We start from the raw sequence: 20,616 nt of genomic DNA on the forward strand, positions 1-20,616 counted from the left end.
AAGTTGCAAGTGCTTTCAGCTACAGGTGTTGGAATAGCCAATCAACAGTGTCTTCAACTAATGAAGATTTGTTTTCCTCACACAAGAACTCAGAGTTCCGTGTTTGTTGGTAGTGGTGTCTGTTCTGTGATGTTATCAAGGTCAGGACCCTCTCTTTTCATTTTTTGCCGTCGACGTTGACCTTTTGGCCTCATGCTTGTCACTTCATGGTCATAAGGAAGCTGTCACAGCGCCAGACATCACCTCCTCCTTCCAGGCAGGAAAAGAGGGCAAAAGGGCATTTAACTCACAAGACCATCCTTGTCAGAAGATCCCCAATAGACGCCTCTTTATAGCTCATTGACCAGAACTGTGCCTCTGCTAGCTGCAAAGGAAGCTAAAAAAGTGTTTTCTTCTTTTCCAGCCTCCATAGTGAGAGAATGGGCAAGGGGTAGTGTGTGGGAATAGCTGTTGGGAAAGCTAGCCAGCAGTGTTTCTCACACTAGCTCGGTACTGCCACGTATTAAGCATGTAAATATTTGTGGCATGAGTGAATATGAACAGAGGGATAAATAAATGCAGTGAGTTTTGGATTCACAGATTCTGGTTCCTATCAACTAATCTAAAACCTGTTTATGTATTTTCTTCTATTCAAACTCTCGGTGTTTTATATATACATATATGAGATGTTTATATATTTACATATACACAAATATATGACTCTACTTTGTAAAGGTCTAACAACAGGGACATTTTAATGTTTTTTTTAGAGGGTTCTATGTGCTGGGCACACAGTAATTTCTTAGTATCAATTAATTTAAATATAGTCCAAAAGGCTAAAATGTTCCTAGGGACAAGAAGCCAAATATAAATAGGTGCTGTATTTCTGTTTAAAATGAGAGGAATAGGCGCTCAGACCTCTCCTGCCACCCGCTGCTCCCCTCAGCAGTGTACTTCGGTCCTTCTGCCTGCTCTGCTCCCCGCTCTGGCTCTGGTGAATTCTCTCACCCTCCCGCGCTTCTGACTGTGCCCAGTGCTTGTATAAATAAATAAATAAATCTTAAAAAAAAAAAAGGAGATAATGTAAATGTTGGTTCTATAGTCTACAAAAACATTTAAAAAATAAATAAAATGAGAGGAATAAATGTAAAATGTAAAGTGTGTGTAAATATGCTTAGAATGATTATACATATATAATCCTCATCCTAAGCAAGTATTAGAGCAATATATTAGTTTGCAATTACCATGATTAAAAGAGATGCAGATTCCAGGGGATATAAAACAATTTGTGGGGCATCAGTATTAGAAAATGACAATAATCATTTGTTTTTAGGTACAGCTTGTTCTAGTAATGGTGTTAGGTATTTTAAACACATTTAAACATGGCAGAAATTCTTTTTCCCCCAACAGCATCCAGGTTAGTTGCTGGGGAAGGAGAACTTCTCATGGGATTTAAGTTGTGGCCAGTTCCAGAGGACAGTCCCTTGAGGATTCTCCCAGTCCCCCCACCTGCCTAGGATTGGGGTAGTTGCTTCTCTGCACCTTTCATCTCCCTAAGGACTCCAGAGCCCTGAAAACCTCCTATTCATCTATTCTCAGCACAGAACACACCCTTTAATTGGCTCAGGATTTAGCTGTAGCCCACGCTTGGGGAAAAAGACAAAAGCATGTCAAATTATCTCAAAGCCTGAAATGTTTCCCACAGAACCTCTGTATGACAGGCTGTAAATTACAGGGTCTTCTGGAACCTGGAGGAAAAGCAGAAGGAGAATGGAAGCTGAGGTGGCCATTCAGTTCTCGTGGCTGATGATGGAATTGCCCCAGCAGCTTCAGATGAGCCCTCTGTCTGCCCATCCTTGAACAGTAACTTGCCAGGCACTTTGTTCCTCATTAGAATTGATTTCCTGACCCTGGCAAAGGACACAGCATCTTGCATATGGAAACAATTCCTTCTTACTGGCTTTGCTAGGGTGAACCTAGCAAAATTGATTACCTGCTTCCCTCTCTCACACTCTAATGCTGGGTTGAAAAAAATGCATGAAATCTTGAAGTCACAGCCTCCTGTGCCCCTTAAAATCTTGTTCTGACAATGTGCTGTCTGAGCTACCCATTTAACAAGTTATAATCTCATATTTCAAAACACCATATAAGTGGCAGATGCATGTGCTCTGCTTCCATTGAAAGCTGATGGAATCTGTTCTCTAGATAAGTGATTGCAGATCTTCTCTGCAGTGATTTATTATGGATATTACATTCCTTCTTCCCTTAGTCCTCCCCCTCCCACAATGATACTGATTTCTTCCTTGTCTTATTTTCTCTTGCACACATTCATGAAAGCACACGGGCTAATTTCTGGTGCACCAGGAGTCCCCCAAGCTTTGGATTCCTTCTGATGGGGAACCACAATATTTCCCCTTTCTAACCCTTTGGCTTGGACACCTTTGGTAAGTGTCCCCCATGTTGTAACATCTTTTATGGTCCAGTATCCACCCTTCCTAGATAAAGAAAAATGTGCTGGCAAGCAACCCCCAAATAACATATTCCTGGCTTAATTCAAAAGTCAACTTGCTCATAACTTTTAATGTTATAGGAGAAGCATGTATACAATTTGAATATATAGCTAAGCAAAAAAAAAAAAAGTTTAAGCAGCATATTCCCATCACTCAGATTGCCAGTGTTAAAACTGAGTGATAACCTTCTGGATCTTTTGTACACTTATCTCAGACAATAATCTCTACTTTTCTATTTAATAGTTTTATTTCCTCTAATTCTGCAACCATATCCAAATTTCCCTGCTTGAGGACAAAAGTATCCTTTGCAGGTGGTTTTTCCAGGACCACATGTGGAGTCCAGTTATGTCCCTTTCTTTTATTATCTACCATGGTCTTTTTTCAGGTAATGACTTGCTGCAGGTACTGGGCCTGGTGGCAATTCAGATTTTTCTTATTCTTTTGTCATATCTAGTTTAACTTGTTACTCTGTCCTTTAATTTCCTGAAAACTTGAAATAATATCTAAAGCCTTGATGGGTTTAGGTAAAACATTTTGGCGAGAGTACATCTCCAATGATGTTGTGTACTTCATATTATGTCACATTTGCACACTTGTGTGATTGAACCACCATTAATGATGCTGAGACTGACTGTTCTGTCAGGGTGAGTTATGTGAATGATGTGTTTATTAGGTGGCAACAGAAATGATCTATGAAGCTCATTGTTTCTCAACCTCACACTATTAACATTCTGAGTCAGATTACTCTTTGGAGGGGCGGAGTTGAAGAGGGCTGGCCTGTGCATCCTAAGATGTTGGTCTCTACTCACTGGAGGCCAGTAGCACTCCACCACCCTCCGCCTCTCAGTTATAGCACCCAGGAATTTTATCAGATTAGCTAAATATCCTATAGGGTCAAAATCATCCCCAGCTGAAAACTAGTAGACGAGCTGAAGGAAGAGCAGGGAAGTAATTACAGGAAGGGAACTAGTCTATCTCATATAACTAGTGGAAGCATTCTCTTGGGGTGGAAACCCCAGGGCTGCTCTGAGAACCTCAGGTGTGGGAGCTTGTGTGCTTCTATGTGCTTCCACTAAAATGGCTCCTCCCCAGTTATGCCCTAGGTCTCTGTCCCCTTCCGTTTTGCAGAAATGCCTTCTGATTGGCTTACTTTCAGCCAATTGGCTGCGACAACACTGACATGTCTTCCAGGTACTCACTCCTGAAATTTGAACTTTGTCACAGGAGGCAGAGTGGTGAGATGGGAAGAACCCCAAGAACTTTCCTCTCTAGAAGAGAAAGAGTCCCCACTTGAGAGCTCTCCAGCTCATGGTCAGCTGCTGCCTCCTAGAATTTGTGTCTCTGAAGTGGGCACTATCCTGCTTAGAACTCCTGTTGAGAACCACTTCTCTCCCCCTCCCGGGGATGCTCTCTTCGAGGCAGAAGTAGCTGCAGTAACCACGAGGGGGACTGGGAGGCTCCAGCCAGCCAGCCCCAGCCCCTCCTCATGGCATCTCTAGCCCCTGCCCTCACCATGCCCTATTCAGACCCAACTCCTACAGGTGGTGTACACGTGACTTTCTAAGCCAGGGGGTGGCTTCAAAGTGCAGATGAGCCTGCCTCCACCTCTGCTGTCAGCGCCCACTTGAGTCTTTCAGAGATTGAGGGTAAGGAGTGGAGACAGTGGCGAAATGAGCCGGGACACTGGCCTGTTACTTCTGTTTCCTTTGATAACGATCAACTTATATCTTGGGCTGGATATCCTCGCCCCAGAAAATAAGAGTATTTGAGAGAAGCTGGAAGTCAGGGGCTGGGAGTATCAAGAGGTAGCAGGGGAAAGGGGCAAATGTGCTCGTCCTTTGGGGCTCTGGAAGAAAGAGGGCTGTGGTGGAGGGAGGGATGAATAGGCAGAGCACAGAGGATTTTCAGGCCAGCAAAACTACACTGTTGATATTGTAACAATGCGTACACCTCAATGCATACACCTCATTTGCAAACAAATGTACAACACCAAGTGTAAACCCGAATGTCAGCTGTGGACTCTGGGTGATGATGCTGTGTCAGTATAGGCTCATCTGTTGTAATAAATCCACACTCTGGTGGGGGATGTTGACAATGGCGGAGGCTACCCATATGTGAATTTAGGGAGGTATATGGGAACTATACTCTCAATTTTGCTGTGAATATAAAACTGCTGTAAAAAAAAATAAGACTTTTTATTAGCTATATTCTCTTGAAATGAAAGCTAGTATTGTTTTACTAATTTTTATTGAGGTAATATTGGTTTATAACTTACATATAATTTAAAAGTATAGGATCACACTCTTGGGTGTATGTTACCACACCTTAGCTACCACCAAGGCACTAAGATTTTTTTTTTTTTGAAGATTTATTTTATTTATTCATGTAAGCACTGGGTACAGTCAGAAGCACCGGAGGGTGAGAGAATTCACCGGAGCCAGAGCGGAGAGCAGAACAGGCAGAAGGACTGACGTACACTGCTGAGGGGAGTAGCAGGCGGCAGGAGAGGTCTGCGCGCCATGTGGGACCCTCACCTGGCAGCCGGGGATCAAACCAGTGCTGCAGAGGCTGCGGGCAGCTTCGCAACCCAGCTCTCAACCGCTGCGCCACCAGGGAGGCCCAAGACACTAAGATATTTTAAAGAAAAGAAAGAACACCAAACTATAGAATATTTTTTTCTTTCTTTTCAAGATTTATTTTTATTCATGCATATAAGAACGGGTCTAGGCCAGAGGTGTGAGGGAGGCAAGAGGATTTACCAGAGACAAAAGGGGAAGCAGAATGGGCAAATCTACTGAAATACAGTGCTGAGGGGAGCAGTGGGAGAGACAGGAGAGTTCTGCTGTGCCATGTGGGTCACCAGGTCACCTCCCTGGCCAGCTGGGGAACAAACTCATGCTGCAGTGGCTGGTAATAGCTTAATAGTGCTGTCTTCAACCCCTCCACACCAGGGAGGCCCCGAAAAACCATTGTTAATCTCAAAAAAAATTTTTAAGAATATGTATTCTAGAATTTTTAAATACTTTAAATGTGATGTTAGGTTTGTGAATAACCTGTTTCCCTTCAACTGGATATGAGGCTAAGCAAGAAATATGAATGGGCCTCCCCGGTGGCTCAGCGGGTTGAGCACCGCACTGTGAAGCTGTCCACAGCCTCTGCAGCGCGGGTTCGATCCCGGCCACCCTGGCTGGTGAGAATCCCACATGGCTCACAGACCTCTCCTGCCATGCCCGCTGCTCCCCTCAGCAGTGTATTTCGGTCATTTGCCTGTTCTGCTCCCCGCTCTGGCTCTGGTGAATCGTCTCATCCTACCCCACCTCTGACTGTACCCTGGTTCTTGTATAAATAAATAAATCTTAAAAAAAAAAAAGAAATATGAATGATGCTTCTTAATAAGAGATCAAGTTAACGTGGCAGCAGAGGAGGGTAATAGCATCTCGTACATTCTGGAGTCTCTTTGCTGAATGTGAACATGGATGCATTGGATTCATTTCCTCCCAAGGAATAACAGGCCCAAACCTGCAGCTGCTCCCTGAGCTCCTGCCATTTCCACCTTGTACTTTGGAAATAAGAGATAGAGACGTGCAGAGTTTGTAAAAGCCAAAGAAAGGAATGGTGGTCATGATCAGGTAAGACGAGGCTCTCTTAAGAAAAAAATATTTCCAGAGTTCCAGAGACCAAAAGGAAATGAGCACAAGGCCACAGAGGTGAAAAGGAATCATGAGAAACTCCGAAAGACCTGGGAATTAGACAAGAAAATTAAATGATCCTGACTGAGGAGGAAAAGGAGGACAAGGCTTCTAAAGAAAGCAGCCATCAGGACTGTCTGTTCTGCAAGAGTTCCTGAGCCGAGACCAGAAGTGTGCGTTAGCAAATAGAGAAAGACAAATATAAAAGAGCCTGCCAAGGAAACGAATGGCCAGCGGAAGCTTAACTGTGCAGAAATGGTAACAACAGCAACAAGAGGGACCTTGTCAGTTCTCAAACCTCCCGGGGCTGGAGGCAAGGCAGCATGGCAAGCTGGTGGCCTAGGAAGCCTTGTGCTCAGCTGTTCTCTAGTGGGGGCACCCCCAGCACAGATGGCAACTGCTCTGGAGATCAGCTTGAATAGCGTGGTGAAGGAAGGGATGGAGCCAGAGTAGTCAAGAGAGAGGAAAAGAACATCCAGCATCTCCAAAAGGTTCAAGGCTAGGCCCATGTGCTTACTTATACTCCAGGGTCCAGGATGACCTTTTGGGAGCCCTTTCAGCCCTTCACTTTAATAACCACTAGCAGGGTCCTTGAGAAATCTGTGATTGGGGCCAGAGTCTAACAAGGACCAGTGTTGCCCAGGTTTTCCAAGAGCAGATAACAAGGAATGCGATCAGCATTGTTCAGGGAGGTGCTCTGTCAATACAGAGCCAGACAGACGGGAGGGAAGATGCAGAATCAGCAGAGGGGGATTTTCACCCTCAGTTCCTGTTACCCTGATTTCCTCTGACTTTTTTTTAAAGATTTATTTATTTATGCATACAAGAACTAGGATCTAGGTCAGAGTTGTGGGCAGTGAGAGGATTCACCAGAGTCAGAGTGGGGAGCAGGACAGGCAGATCTACTGAAATAAACTGCTGAGGGGAGCAAGAGATGAGTCAGGAGAGGTCTGCTGCACCATGTGGGTAGCTCCCTGGCTGGGGATCGAACTCATGCTGCAGTGACTGCGGACAGCCTCATAGTGCTGAGACTTAACCCCTTGTGCCACGAGGGAGGCCCCTTTGGCATTTGACAGACAAACCAGCAGGTTAGGGCATTGTCATGGATAGAGACTCATAAAATATCAGCACTGGGTGCAACTTTAACTTATCTCCCCCATTTTATAGGAGACTGTTAAGGAGACTCCCTGGGCAGTATGCAGACTTGAGTCCCTCCTACACCTCAGCCTTCCTCTTGGAGTTCCACCCAAAAAATATTTCAATAAGACATCTAGCAAAGGCCACAGTTACCAGCTGGATCCTCTTAGAATGACATGTTTTATAATTGCTGGAACAGCCAAAATCCAAAGCCTTAATTTATTACCTGAACATCAAAGGCCGTGTCATAATCTGTCCACCAATGCCTTATGATTCACAGAGAGAAACAGAACACCCAGTTCCAAATGACACAAAAGTGAAAGGGAGACCTAGTACTCAGGTTGAGAGAATCCAAATGTTCTCGATATGGAGGATTAAAAAATGTTAACAAAGATGGAATGAGGAAGACCTTACTCGGTGGCAGCCCCTGTGACAAAAGCATTGGCATTTCACTGTAAGCAAAATGTGAACTAATAGCATAGTGGGAGGACCAAGAAAGCTAACACAGCTTCATATGTGTAGTAGGCAGAAAATGCCCCCCAAAGATGTCCATGTCATGTGTGGCCATCTTGTGTCTTCTTGTGTCATATGTCCTATTTACCATCTGAGGCATAGCAAAAGGGACTTTGTAGATGTGATTAAATTAAGGGTCTTAAAGTGGGAGAGATTAACCTGGATAATCCCGGTGCCCCAGTAGAATCACAAGGGTCCCATAAGTGACAGAGGTGAGCAGGAGGGTCAGAAGAAGAGGAGGAGATGAGCCAACAGAAGCAGGGGTAAGAGTGATGCAGGGGAAAAGCCAAGGACAGCCTCGGGAAGCTGGAAAAAGCAGGGAAATGGATTCTCCCATAAAGCATCTGGAAGAAACACAGCTTTAATGGCCCTTTATAGATTTCTGACTTCCACAACTGTAGGAAAATAAATTTGTGTAGTTTTAAGGCACAGCATATGTGGCAATTGTCACAGAGGCAACAGGACACTAACACAGGCTGCATCAGTGTAGGTTAGAGTGTCCAGCTAAGTGTGTGTTGTGCAGTACACTCCTTAGAGCATATCTTAAATTTTAAGGTCAGCTCTGGTTTGGGTTTTAGAAAGGATGTTAACAAAGTCAAGTGCACATCTGACTTGAAAGACCTTGAAGTTGTAATAAATGAAAGGAGCTGAAAAGATTGGGTATCTCCTGAAAAAATATTAAAACATAATAGTCATCTTCCAACGTCTGAGGGATTAACATGTCAAAGAAAGAACAGGGTCATGATAACCCCAGAGGACAGAATTAGGACAAAAAAATGGGAAATTCAGGACTTTTACAAAACTCAGAGCTGCCGGCAAAGTAAATATAGCATTCTGTGGCTTGTTAGGTAGTAAACTTCCTGTCACTGCAAGTATTTGGTCAGAGGCTAGACGGTCACTAATCTTGGAAAAGACATCCAAAGAGCTGAGGTTGGGCGAGAAGACTGCTGCTAAGCATCTTTATGCTAAGATTTGATGACTTGAGAAAGTCATCGGATAACTTAAGAAAGACAAGTCATATTTTCGCTGAAATCCAGATCCTTCCTTATGCTAAAATTTATACTTAAATCTCACAGGAAAATAAAAAGCAGTAGCAGAAGTTCTCGCTTCTGTTCCTTGTGTAACTCTCAGTGCTGTTTTTAGATTTCCTTAGAGCTGTCATCTTGATGAGTAAGCAGAGTACTGAGGTCAGTGTCTCATAATTGGCATACCTTAAAGATGGCAAGGCCTCCGTAGCAGGGTCTCAGGTAGACTGGAAGGTACCCGCAGTCTAGTCTCCCCTCTCCTAACCTCAGACTGGGGGCACAGGGGGCTCCCTTCTGCCCTGTTTTAAGTTGACTATACCTGAGCTTAGTTCTCAACTCCCCTCAACCAAGCAGTGTCCCCTTATAAGTCAGGAAGCTAAGTAGGTGGTGATATATGAAATAATGACCGGAGCAGTGGGCTACTCTCTTTAGGAACCAAGACTCTGCAGTAATGGGGTTGCCAGGAGAGGACAGAATAAGGCAGAATGTTCTGCTGATAAGTGTGGACCATCACTTCTTCCACCGACCCAAGTTTCTCAGTACGGAAAGTGGGTGACCCAGCTAGAAGCCCACTGGTATTCTCTCACCTCGCCACACCATTTTCCCTGGATACCTTGAATAATGTTGCTGCTGCTGCTGCTGCTGCTGCTGCTGCTGCTGCTGCTGCTGCTGCTGCTGCTGTCGCTACTTAATTTGCAAGAGAAAGAGCAAATAAGCACATCTCCTGTGGTCATTCACTGTGGTCATGCTCTGTCCCTCCCAGATGGCCCATCACAGTAATCGGGCCAGAGCTTAAGGCTGTGACTTTCCTGCAGGCACCAAGCCACCAGGCACTGCCTCCAGCTCCAGCCCATGCATAAAAGGCAAAAATGCCTGTGTCAGTTGATTAAAAATGTTCTCGGTCAACGTGTCTGGACAAGTACCCACTTACCTCACACCCAGAGATGATTGTGGCCATAGCTACGTTTAGACATAATATTGACCTTTGTGATAACATTGTTCCTAAATTGCTGACTCCTTCTCATCCTTCTTTGTCCTCCCGTTCAGTGGTTTGTGTGTGCATGTGTTTTAATAGGTATTTGCTAGATTTCTGCTTTAATTCAATAGATTTTTTTAAGGCAAGAACAAAAGAAACCATGCCTAAACATAGGGTGATTGCACTTTGAGGAAAAAGACTAGTTTCCTTCCATATTACCAGGCTTGCAGGAGGTAAGACCTAAGGTTTGGTGTGAACCTATTCCCCCAAATTATATACAGTGTTGTAAACCAATGCTGCCTCATTAGAGAGAAAAAAAAAGTAAAAAGCAAACAGGGCAAAATAAATAAAGACCTAATGATGGCAACACTGTCAGCTGGTTGAGGGCAGCGCGTGAGCCTCCCCCCAAATCTCAGATCACCAAGGTTCTTAAAATCGGTGTGTGTACCCTCCAGGTGTCCACCACTATCCCTAGCCCCACTTCGACCAGTGCACTACCCTACACCCTCCTGTGAGAAGGAATGTAGGCTTCTGGGAAGTAATGCACAGCTGTGCCTCCCTCACCCCAGTGAGTATATATGTTCCATGCAAGAGGACAGAAAGTGGTTCTCACCATGCAACCAAACTGTAAATACCCAGAGGCACTTATCTATGAGAGCGGAAAGGTCTTTGGTTCATCTTTCACATCTCAATTTTTTATCTACAAAATGGAATAATGATTCCTTATTTACTGGGCAACTATGGGGGTTATAATTCATATAAAGCAATTAGAAAAGGACCTACCTGGTGCTTAATACCTTTAGCTCCTTTTCTCATCAATGAATGAATGAATGAAAATTGTGTCTGTACAAACATGTTGTAAGGAAAACATTTACACCCAGGTTTGATTATTGAAGTAGTAGTGGTGAAAAGATTGTGTGTTCTATGTGGACATTTACAGTCCTTTTTTTTTTTTTGCACTATAAAATCTTTTTCTTTTTTCAGGACTACACTTTGTTATATGAAGAAGCAAAATATTTTCAGCTTCAGCCTATGTTGTTGGAGATGGAAAGATGGAAGCAGGACAGAGAAACTGGTCGCTTTTCGAGGCCCTGTGAGTGCCTAGTGGTGCGTGTTGCACCAGACCTTGGAGAAAGGATCACACTCAGCGGTGACAAATCCTTGATAGAAGAAGTGTTTCCAGAGATCGGGGATGTGATGTGTAACTCTGTCAACGCAGGCTGGAATCACGACTCAACGCACGTCATCAGGTTTCCACTGAATGGCTACTGTCACCTCAATTCAGTCCAGGTATGGTGTTGTCATACACTGTGTGGCATTAAATGTCACTAAATGCTGTTACTTAACCTTGCTTCACCTAATACGTTTCCTCCAGAGAGCTGAGAAACTCTCATATGGCAACACTTTTGTTGGGTATGCCATGTGTTCACCCCTCTACAGCAGTCATTCAGTCACTCCACAGATATCTATTGAACACCTACAAGGGACCAGCTGCAGGTATGAACACTGACGATACAGAAGAGAAAAAAAAAATAAACAACAGCTGTGTTTTCATGGCACTTACATCACAGGAATGGAGTGGGGTGGAGGGGCTGCCCAGTAACCAGCATAAATACTGGTCAGGTACAGAGAAGAATAATCCAGGATAGAGTATTCCAGGCATAAGGACCTGCAAGTTCTGAAGACCCCAAGGTAGAATTGGGTAGCTTGGCATATTGAGAAATATTAGGAAAGCCAGCATGACTTGAGGAAAGTGGATGAGGTGTAGGGAGTGCCAAGACTCCCTGACCAGACACAGCTCATGGATTGCCTTGTAGAGGGTGTGGAGTATTTTTTGGTTCTTTTTTTTTTTTAATTATATTAAAGTTTATTGAAGTAACATTGGTTTACAACACTGCATATGGTTTAGGGGTACAGATTCACACCTCTTCTTGCTTTGTTTTCTTTTGGAGTTGCCTATCCATTTCTTTACCTTGTGTGAGTGAACTGGAAAGGCACCGGAGGATTTTGAATGGAGTGACATGATGCAACTCATATTTGAAAATGAATCCTCCAGCAACAGGTAGAAAACCCTGGAAGTAAGGAGGCAGTTAGAAAACTATGGTCCAGACAGTAGCTGAAAAGTGTTCAATTCTGAATATCTTGAATGTAGAGCTAAGAAAGCTTTGTGATGATGGCTCTGGGTTGTAAGATGGTAGCCAAGTATGTCAAAGATTTTTCATAAAGAACTGGTGAATGGAATTCCCATTTTCTGAGATGAAGAAGTCTGGGGCAAGGAAATTTGAGAGAGGAATTCAGAAGTTTGATTTACACTATATGAGGTGCCATAGATGCCTAGCCCTTGATCTGCTTTTATTATCGATGGATGAATGGATGAATGAAAGTTGAGTCTGTGCCTTAGACGCTGTGGGTGTGATCATCATGTCAGCTAACCTGTGCCTGCCCCAGGCAGAGGCTTTACATACATTGTCTTCCAACATCCCTAGCAGGTAAGTACTGTTAATCCCCCTGGCTTGCAGATGAGATAATGGAGGAACACTTGAGTCTTGAATCCAGGTCTGTGAATTTAAAACAGTGTAAAGTCAATAGAGTGGAGATTTGGGAAATTACTCCCCTGCCCCCCATTTTCTTTGGAAAGGGCCCATGACTTTCCAATGAGCCAACCCAACTTCTCCCAAAACTCAAAGACAAAGCACTCGTTTTACTCATTTTGCCTCTGAGGATTTTTCCACAACCATTTATATATTTTTTTTTATATTATAAACACAAGTCTGAGAACAGAACAGCAGGAAACTCTCACAGAAACTGAGCCCTGGGCTTACTAGATGAAGGCGCACACTCGGGCAGCAGGGGGGCTGCCTGTCTGTACAGGTGCAGAGGGGCACCCCAGCCCTGTGCAGTGTTCCCCAGCAGGACTTCAGTTATTTATAAAACCCTCCAGAGTTCTGAAAGCCTTTCCCCTCCCACGCACCCTGCCCCTGGCTGCTCTCTAGAGAGGAGGGAAAGAGCCATTCAGAACCAAGCACACATTTCATCACTTCTCTAGGGCTCTATCTCACACACAAAACCTCAGGTCACCCTTTATGCCACTGAATAACTCAAAAATTCACATCCCAGATCATCTGAGTCTAATGAGAAAATTTTCATCTGGATTGATGTCATCATTTATGACACAGTCATAATCCCCTCTTGCTTCCTGCCCCACCAACCAAGAGACCGGCACCATCCTCTGGCATTGAGAGACTTTGGACTAAGGTACATGAGACCTGGTACCCCACTGAGTGGTGTTAATATTCTCAAATGATCACTAACTTTTCTATTAACAATATGATGTTTAAAAAGTAGTGACCAAGAAGCATTACATTGGAATAAGCTTTGATCATATCCAAGGTAACATTGGATCATACTGAGTAATTATCATATGCAATTCAGCACTCTCAGTGAGGAAACTTAGGGATTTCCTTATGTTAGCAATTCAGCCACCTTAACAAGACTTAAAGGCAAATGATATCAGAGTTCTTTATTATTCATTTATTACATTCCTTATTGCTCAGTTTCTTCTACCTTGGTAGTTCCTCTCCTAATCACGGTAAGAATGCTTTCCAGTACGGTGACTTGCTCAAGGAAATTGGTTTTTTTCCTTGCTGACAGGCTACATTCCTGCCTTTGCTGGCGAGTTCTTAGAATGAACTGTTCATCCTTTTAATCACTTGCCACCACAGTGCATCTTGATTTTGACATTAGGGTTTGTTTTATTCATTCTGTCTTTCACTGCCCAGCGTGCATATGCATTGTGAATTTATATCCAGAAATAGAGCACTCCACGGCACAATGTTTGTTCATTTTTTATCACATAAAGACTTACTTTTTTTTCAAATTTGCCAATATTTGAAGTGTTCATTTTTAGAAAGCATACTTTTGGCCTCCCAGTCTCATCTAGTAAGCCCTTTTGCAAGATAGCAGATTCTATTGCATATAAAAGTAGGTGGCAAAAAGTAATTGTTTTTTTTTAACAGTAAGAATTCACTTTATGTTGACTACATTTTGAAAGTTATTTAGTAACATTTACTTCATTCCAAAAATAAATTCGAGCCAGGATTTTTTTTTTAAGTTCTGATTAAGTCATCTTGTCTTTAGAGTGGCATCAAAATAATATAATTATATTCAGAATTCTGGCAGAGAACATTTGCAAGTCTAATATTTGTGGGATCCCTAAAGAAACAGAACACTCTAGATCAGTTCCTGTATTTTTGCCTATGCTAGGGTTGTAAAAACTGTTTCCTAGTAAGGCATCTAGTGACAAACTCAGGGATCTTTCTGGCATTAGGTATTTGATTTCAAAGTTAAAGAATAAATAATATGACCTATGAGAAGTCTAGAATATCTTTATTTGGGATATGTTTTGTAATATATAACCATTGCATTTCTTCCTGCCTCCCTGAATGCACATAAAGCAATAAGCCTACTTCAAATGCCACAAACTGAAAAATCTGTAGATAAACCTCAAATGTCTTCAGTAGTCTATTTGTTCTACTATTGAAATATCAGTCTTTCAAGCTGACATATATTAATCCTTTTTGTAGACCTTAAACATTGGCAGAGCTGAGAGTGAGTTGAGAGTGAATCACTGGAGGAATAAATTCAGATAATGTCACTCTATTTCCATTTCCTTTATCATCTCACAGAACATATTTTAATGGTAAATGAACTTTGAAATGTGAACCCTCTCATTGCACATTGCATGAAATGGAATTTGAGGCAAACAGATCTGAATTGGAAACCCAGCTCCATCACTTACCAGCAACAATTGCTCATCTATAAAATGGGCTACCACCGCCCCTTATGGTATGTGATTGTGATGGTAGATGAACTGGCAGGTGGAAAGTAAGCAAATAAAGGTACATTTTAGGTACCAGAAATGTTGGCTTCCTCCCTCATGCCGGTTAACACAGCGTCTTCTTTTGGAAACAGGATCAAGTATTCTTAGGGATTAGGTAAGACTGACCAAAGCTTCGTGTCATCTCAAATTTACACTAGCTAAGCTATGGAAACAACTCAAATGCCCCAAAATAGATGACTGGATCAAGAAGATGTGGTACATATACACAATGGAATATTACTTAGCAATCAAAAAAAGATAAACTCATGCAATTTGCAGCAACATAGATGGAGCTGGAAGGATTCATGCTCAGCAAAATTTTGGGATATTTCTTTGAGCTGTGTACATAGCCAAAGGACCCAGCTAGGTACTAACCGAATGTTTATCCTGGCCCCTGGCAGGTCCTCGAGAGGTTGCAGCAAAGAGGATTTGAAATCGTGGGCTCCTGTGGGGGAGGAGTGGATTCGTCTCAGTTCAGTGAATACGTCCTGCGGCGGGAACTGAGACGGACGCCCCGTGTACCCTCCGTCATCCGGATAAAGCAAGAGCCTCTGGACTAAATGGACATGTTTCTTATGCAAAAAGGAAAAAAAAATATAAACAAAAAAGGGACATTTATGTGCAGTTGGGACAGCAAACCAAGTCCTGGACCTAAAATTGAATAAAAGACACATTTATATCCAATAGAGACCACACCTGTATTCATATGGGAACAATTGGAATAGTGATATCCTCAAGGTGTAAAAAATATATAAATATATATATATGTCAAAAGGTAGGAAATGCAAAAAAAGAAAAAAAAAAAGTGGTAGCTACAGTTGGTGCTGTGATGGCCGTGAAATGTCCTGGGCCTCTCAAGGCCTCTGACCAATAAGCCATGAGCAGTGAGGACGCATCTCCTTACAGTTTCCATTGCCAACAGCCATCCATTGTTTCTTTTCCTTTGTCTTTCTTTTTACTTTTTTTTTTTTTAACCATATTGGAGTTTCTTTGCATTTGGAGGTTTCTTGTCTCTTTAGACGGGACCTGGCAGAACTTCAGAAAAACTCTCGTGAGCACATTGCATTCAAAAGACATTAGACATGAAATTTTAAATGTAGTTTGTACAAAAGTCACCGTTTTTGTCCGCCTCACAGATGTGAACATGACTTTGTTTTTAAAACTGATCAGTTTTGCAAAGGGGCCAGAATTATTACTTGTTAGAATCGCTCCAGTTTGAGTCTGCTGCTTTCCTACAATTTTTCAAATTTTATAATGTATTAAATACAATAAACTCTGTTTAAAAAATAAGTTCTGTGTGAAACACACGTGTTGGAACAAGGTTGGATTAAAATGAAATTTTTCTTTTTTTTTTTTAATTTTGTGTTGTGTGTCTAAAAAAGGTCTAAAAGATGGAGCCAGTTTTATGGTCCAAACCCTCTAAAAGATATATCACCTGTTCTAAATAATTTTCTCATTCATCAGGTTTCTTGTGTGTATGTTTTATTTATAAATTCCAGTTATCTGTTGCTATAGAGCAAGCCACCCCCAAAAAACAGTGGTTTAAAAGAAACCTTTGTTCTCTCCAGTGTGGTGGGATTCTCCCGTGAAGAGCAGCATGGCTGGGTTCCTTCCACCACTGGTCTTAGGTAACATCATCTGTGGCCAATTGGGCTGGTACATCCAAGATGGCTCCCTACCTGGCTGCCAGTTTATACTGGCTTTTGGCCTCCCGAGGTGCCTCAGTCCACACCCAGCATGGCAACTGTGTTCTAAAGGGAGCTTGCTAAATGCAAGGATTCTGAGAAGTAGGAAGCAGAAGCACAGTCCTTTCAAAGGCCAACCTTGGAACTGCCTGGTGTACCTCTGCAGTCTCTTGGCCCAACACTCACATCGCCATCCCAGATTGAAGCGGAGGGGAAATAAAATCCACTTCCTGGTAGGGAATGACAAAGAATTTGTGATCAACTTCAATAATCATTAAGAACTGTCCTCCCTCCACCACCAACACCCCCCCCAAAAAAAAAAATCCTAGGTGAGACATTATGATTTTGGAAGAAGTAGATAAAATATCACGGCCAGAATGATCACTTTCTTATTATCTGGAAAGATAAGAACCCTGAGATTTCAATACCACTTTGAAATTAGACCCTCAGCTTTTCTAGGGAATTAGTGATTCTGGAGGCTCCTCTGTCAGCCCTGTCACCCCCTTTCTTCCCTAGTTCCTCATTGCAAACACTCAAAATAAACCTGGCATGATGATAAGATTGACAGGTAAACTATAATGTGTTTCTGCAGCAGAGATGTTCCTGTGGTGATGGGCTATTTCCATTCTGAACTTTCTCTTTTTTTTTTTTTTTTTTGGAAATTAAAAAGTCTATGCCTGAGGACACTAGTAATGAAAATATCTCTGACTTCAGAAACTAAAAGTAAGTTGTTAATGGCTCCTATCACCCCCCTGAAACACAGAGGCAGCCCCAACGTCAAATTACTCTAATGACTGCCAGCCAGAATTCCACGTGGTTGCTTAGTTTCCTCATATTTGAGACTTTACATCACTGTGTCAGAGGGAGACAACCAGGGCCATTCCCATGTGGCTTTACCAGCCACATCTTGCTCAAAGAGTACAGTTGCTAGATGGATTTTATCCATTCTCATTATGTATAATTTCCCCAAATCAATACAGCAAGGGCCCCTACTTTGGAATATTTTGTTGGTTATTTGCATCAGTTAACATTTACGTAGCACTCCCTATATGCGGTTAGTATTGTCTGACCCAACACTCCATGAAATCATGTGCATTAGCTATTAGTAGTCACTTTATACTTCCCTAAATTCTTAGGATCATTTATACAACTACAACCCAACGACACAGCCTTTCTATAAAAACTTATGCAACTCAATTACACAAATACATTACTTGTAATTTTCACATTTTTAGGCCTTACAGCCTAGAGATTCCCAGATACCAAAGTACTTCAGGAAAAAGCTGGTCAATCAAAATATAACTGAGTCACAATCTTAATTTTTCTACTTTTTTGTTATCAAGCTATAGCTCATATTCAAACTTCACCTGTTGTCCCAATAAGGATTTTTTATAGCTGAGTTTATTTTCCCCTGCAAGATCTGATCAAGGCTGATTCATTGCATTTATTAATTAACCACCTTTTTTTTTTTGTTCTTCCATGACAGTGACTTACTTGAAGAATCTAGGTCAATTGTTTTGTGGTTTATTGCAAAATCTGGATTTGTCATGTTCACCACCATTAGTAGAATCAGGTTAATGTTTTTGGCAAGAATTCCACATAGATGATGTTATGTTCCTCTCATTGCATCACATCACAGGGACCTGTTTGGCTCATATGAGAGAGTAATTTTGACCACTTGGTTGGGGTGACAGCCACCAAATTTCTAAAAGGTAAAAGCAACTTTTTCCCTTTCTAATTACTAAATAATCTATGGGGTTGGAATTGCAACACTGTAGATATCCTGTTCTTCAACACATTTGTCCAGTTTTTAACATTCATCAGTATACTTTTTCTAAATCAGTCATTATCATGGTGGTTATAAAAGTGTACTTTTGCCTGAGCAAAAAAAAAATTACACACTAAAAAATTGTACAATGGCCTGAACCAGTGGTATTTGAAATAAGCTTTTTTCTTTCTTTTTTTTAAAAATACATTTCTTTTGTCAAAGACCCACAAACTATAATCTTTGACCTGTTTCCTAAGAAGTATTTTAGCAAAAGAGAATGAAGCAAGACAGTTACAAACTGGTTTCTAAATATCAGGTTGAGTTTCTACATAGTAATAATAGCCATGCACTAAATGTTTGCTCTGCTCCAGGCATTTTACCTGCATCTAACTTAAATCTTTATGACCATCTTAAAAGTTCTATTAGCCCAATTTCACAGTTAAAGAAACAGATTTTAATACATCAAGTAAGTAATATGGTAAGGCTAATGTTCGATCAAGTTTTTTAAAGAGTCCCAAAACAAACTAAATGAGAAAAAGTAAGTTTTCATGATGTAGTAGAATGAAAAAGAAAGTCGACAATTAATGACATTTTCTCCTTGGAATGGAAATGTATTCTTGAATTTAAATTTATTTCCAGCACCACTTACAATATGTTGGGCATGCTTTCTGCTGTGGAGTGCTGACCTGCATAATAACAGACAAAATTAGGGCCTGGGCATCACTAACTCCAAGACAAGGCACAATGGATATACATAATTTCATATTTATAAACCAATACTTATAAAAATGCCAAAAATAAGGGATCACATCTAGTTGGGAAATTAGAAAGGGGTCATGGGGGAAGTGGCACTTGAAATGTGGATAAGCTTTGCAAAGTGGTATAGAGGGAGGGGGCAAAGGCTCCAAGCTGGAGAAGCATAAGGGTCAGAGAATAGTGTAGGCTGCAGCTGGGTTAATTAGAATAGAGTGAAACATGGCTGAAAAAGGAAGGTGGAATTGAACTGGAGTGGGACTTGAGCTTTAAGTTCCAGGCTGGGGGTTGGACTTCATTTAGAAGCTTTTGGAGAATCAAGGAAGGTGGGCTTTGTGGATAGTCACATAGAGTCTGTAGACTTGATTGGCTAGGAATAGTCTATTTGTGAGAAGGGGTAGTATTTCTAGTTCACATATTCATGGCTTACTAGCTAAGTGCTGACAGCCCAAAAATGTATGAGAAATTAAAGAATCACCTCGAGTGTAAGGGTAACAAACTCAGATGCCAACAAGTGTTGGGTGAGTTGCATAAATTAGGAGCCGGACAAGTGCAACCATGTGTGACCAGGGGCAGCCCCTGTTCAACTCCTATAAGAGAACAAGGGTGTTGTACACCTTCTCATTTTCCAGAAAATCTTGAAATCTAGATTTTTGTGTGAAATTTCCAGATATGTATTAGAATTAGTTCACTTTTTCAAATGTATAGACCAAATAAGACATCTGCAGAGTTTGTTACTCTGAGAATTATGACATAATAGATGATTTAGACATTCTAGAAAAATTTCATTTGGGTGGAATTACATGTGATGACACATGTAAATTCTTTGTATACCTAACTTCTAAAAAATGAAAATTTGAGGCAAGTTTTCAGACACAATCTCAATTGAATGTGAAGATTTATATCCTGGTATGTTACTGACAATAACCACAATAAGCTACCTTCATTAAACGGTTACTGTGTGCCAGGTGCTCTGCTAAGGGCGTTACAGATATTTTTTCCCTCAGTGTTCTTAGAAACCCTATGAAGTTGGTATTCATTATTGTCCCAGTTTTACAGATGAAAACATTGGTATGTCAAAAATGTTCCTGAAGTCCAAAAGAACTTTGGAACAACACACACTACACACACACACCCCATGTTTGATTAATACCTTGGACTCAACTCTCCTTGGTCTCCTACTCTGTGCAGACTTGTTTGACTCTGTCATTGGCTACTTTGGTGTGCTTCATTATATAACACTAGACAAAATTGTCACTTAGTCACTTAGTGGTTATAGAGTAGGAATTATTAAGCCCGAAGAAATCATGTGGTCTCTAACTTTCTGTTATGTCAGGTTTCCCCAAATTTGCCTGTTCTTAGGACACACAAAAGGCATTTGTTAAAGTTACAGATTCTGATCCACCTCCACCCTCTCCATCCCAACTTCCCTGAATCTCAATTTCTAAATGAAGAGCCTGAGAATCTATTTTAACAATGCTCACCACAGATAACTCTTCCATCAGGCAAATTTGGAAAATACTGGATTACATCATTGTGTCCTTCAATCTTGGGTGAAGAGAATAGTCTGGGGTACTTTCGTGAAATGCCTTTTTTTTTTAAACTCATTGGTATTTATTATGCACTAGGTGGCTTCTTTCCTTTTGGAAACAAACTGAATCCTTAAAGAGGAGTTAGTGGGATAGGGAAATACTTAACTGAA

General features: G+C 41.6%; 1 protein-coding gene across 1 annotated transcript in view; it reads left to right on the forward strand.

Moving 5' to 3' along the window:
• Positions 1–16,058, forward strand: part of KCTD1 (potassium channel tetramerization domain containing 1) — a 93,041-nt gene extending 76,983 nt beyond the window's left edge. The window contains 2 exon segments of the mRNA XM_037508708.2: positions 10,814–11,119; positions 15,110–16,058. Coding sequence (XP_037364605.1) covers positions 10,814–11,119; positions 15,110–15,268 — 465 coding nt within the window. The 3' untranslated portion in view covers positions 15,269–16,058.
• The last annotated feature ends 4,558 nt before the right edge of the window (positions 16,059–20,616 follow it).

This window comes from Talpa occidentalis, unplaced genomic scaffold (assembly GCF_014898055.3).
Source record: "Talpa occidentalis isolate TD23 unplaced genomic scaffold, MPIMG_talOcc4v2.1 talOcc4.13, whole genome shotgun sequence".
NCBI classification, from domain to species: domain Eukaryota; kingdom Metazoa; phylum Chordata; class Mammalia; order Eulipotyphla; family Talpidae; genus Talpa; species Talpa occidentalis.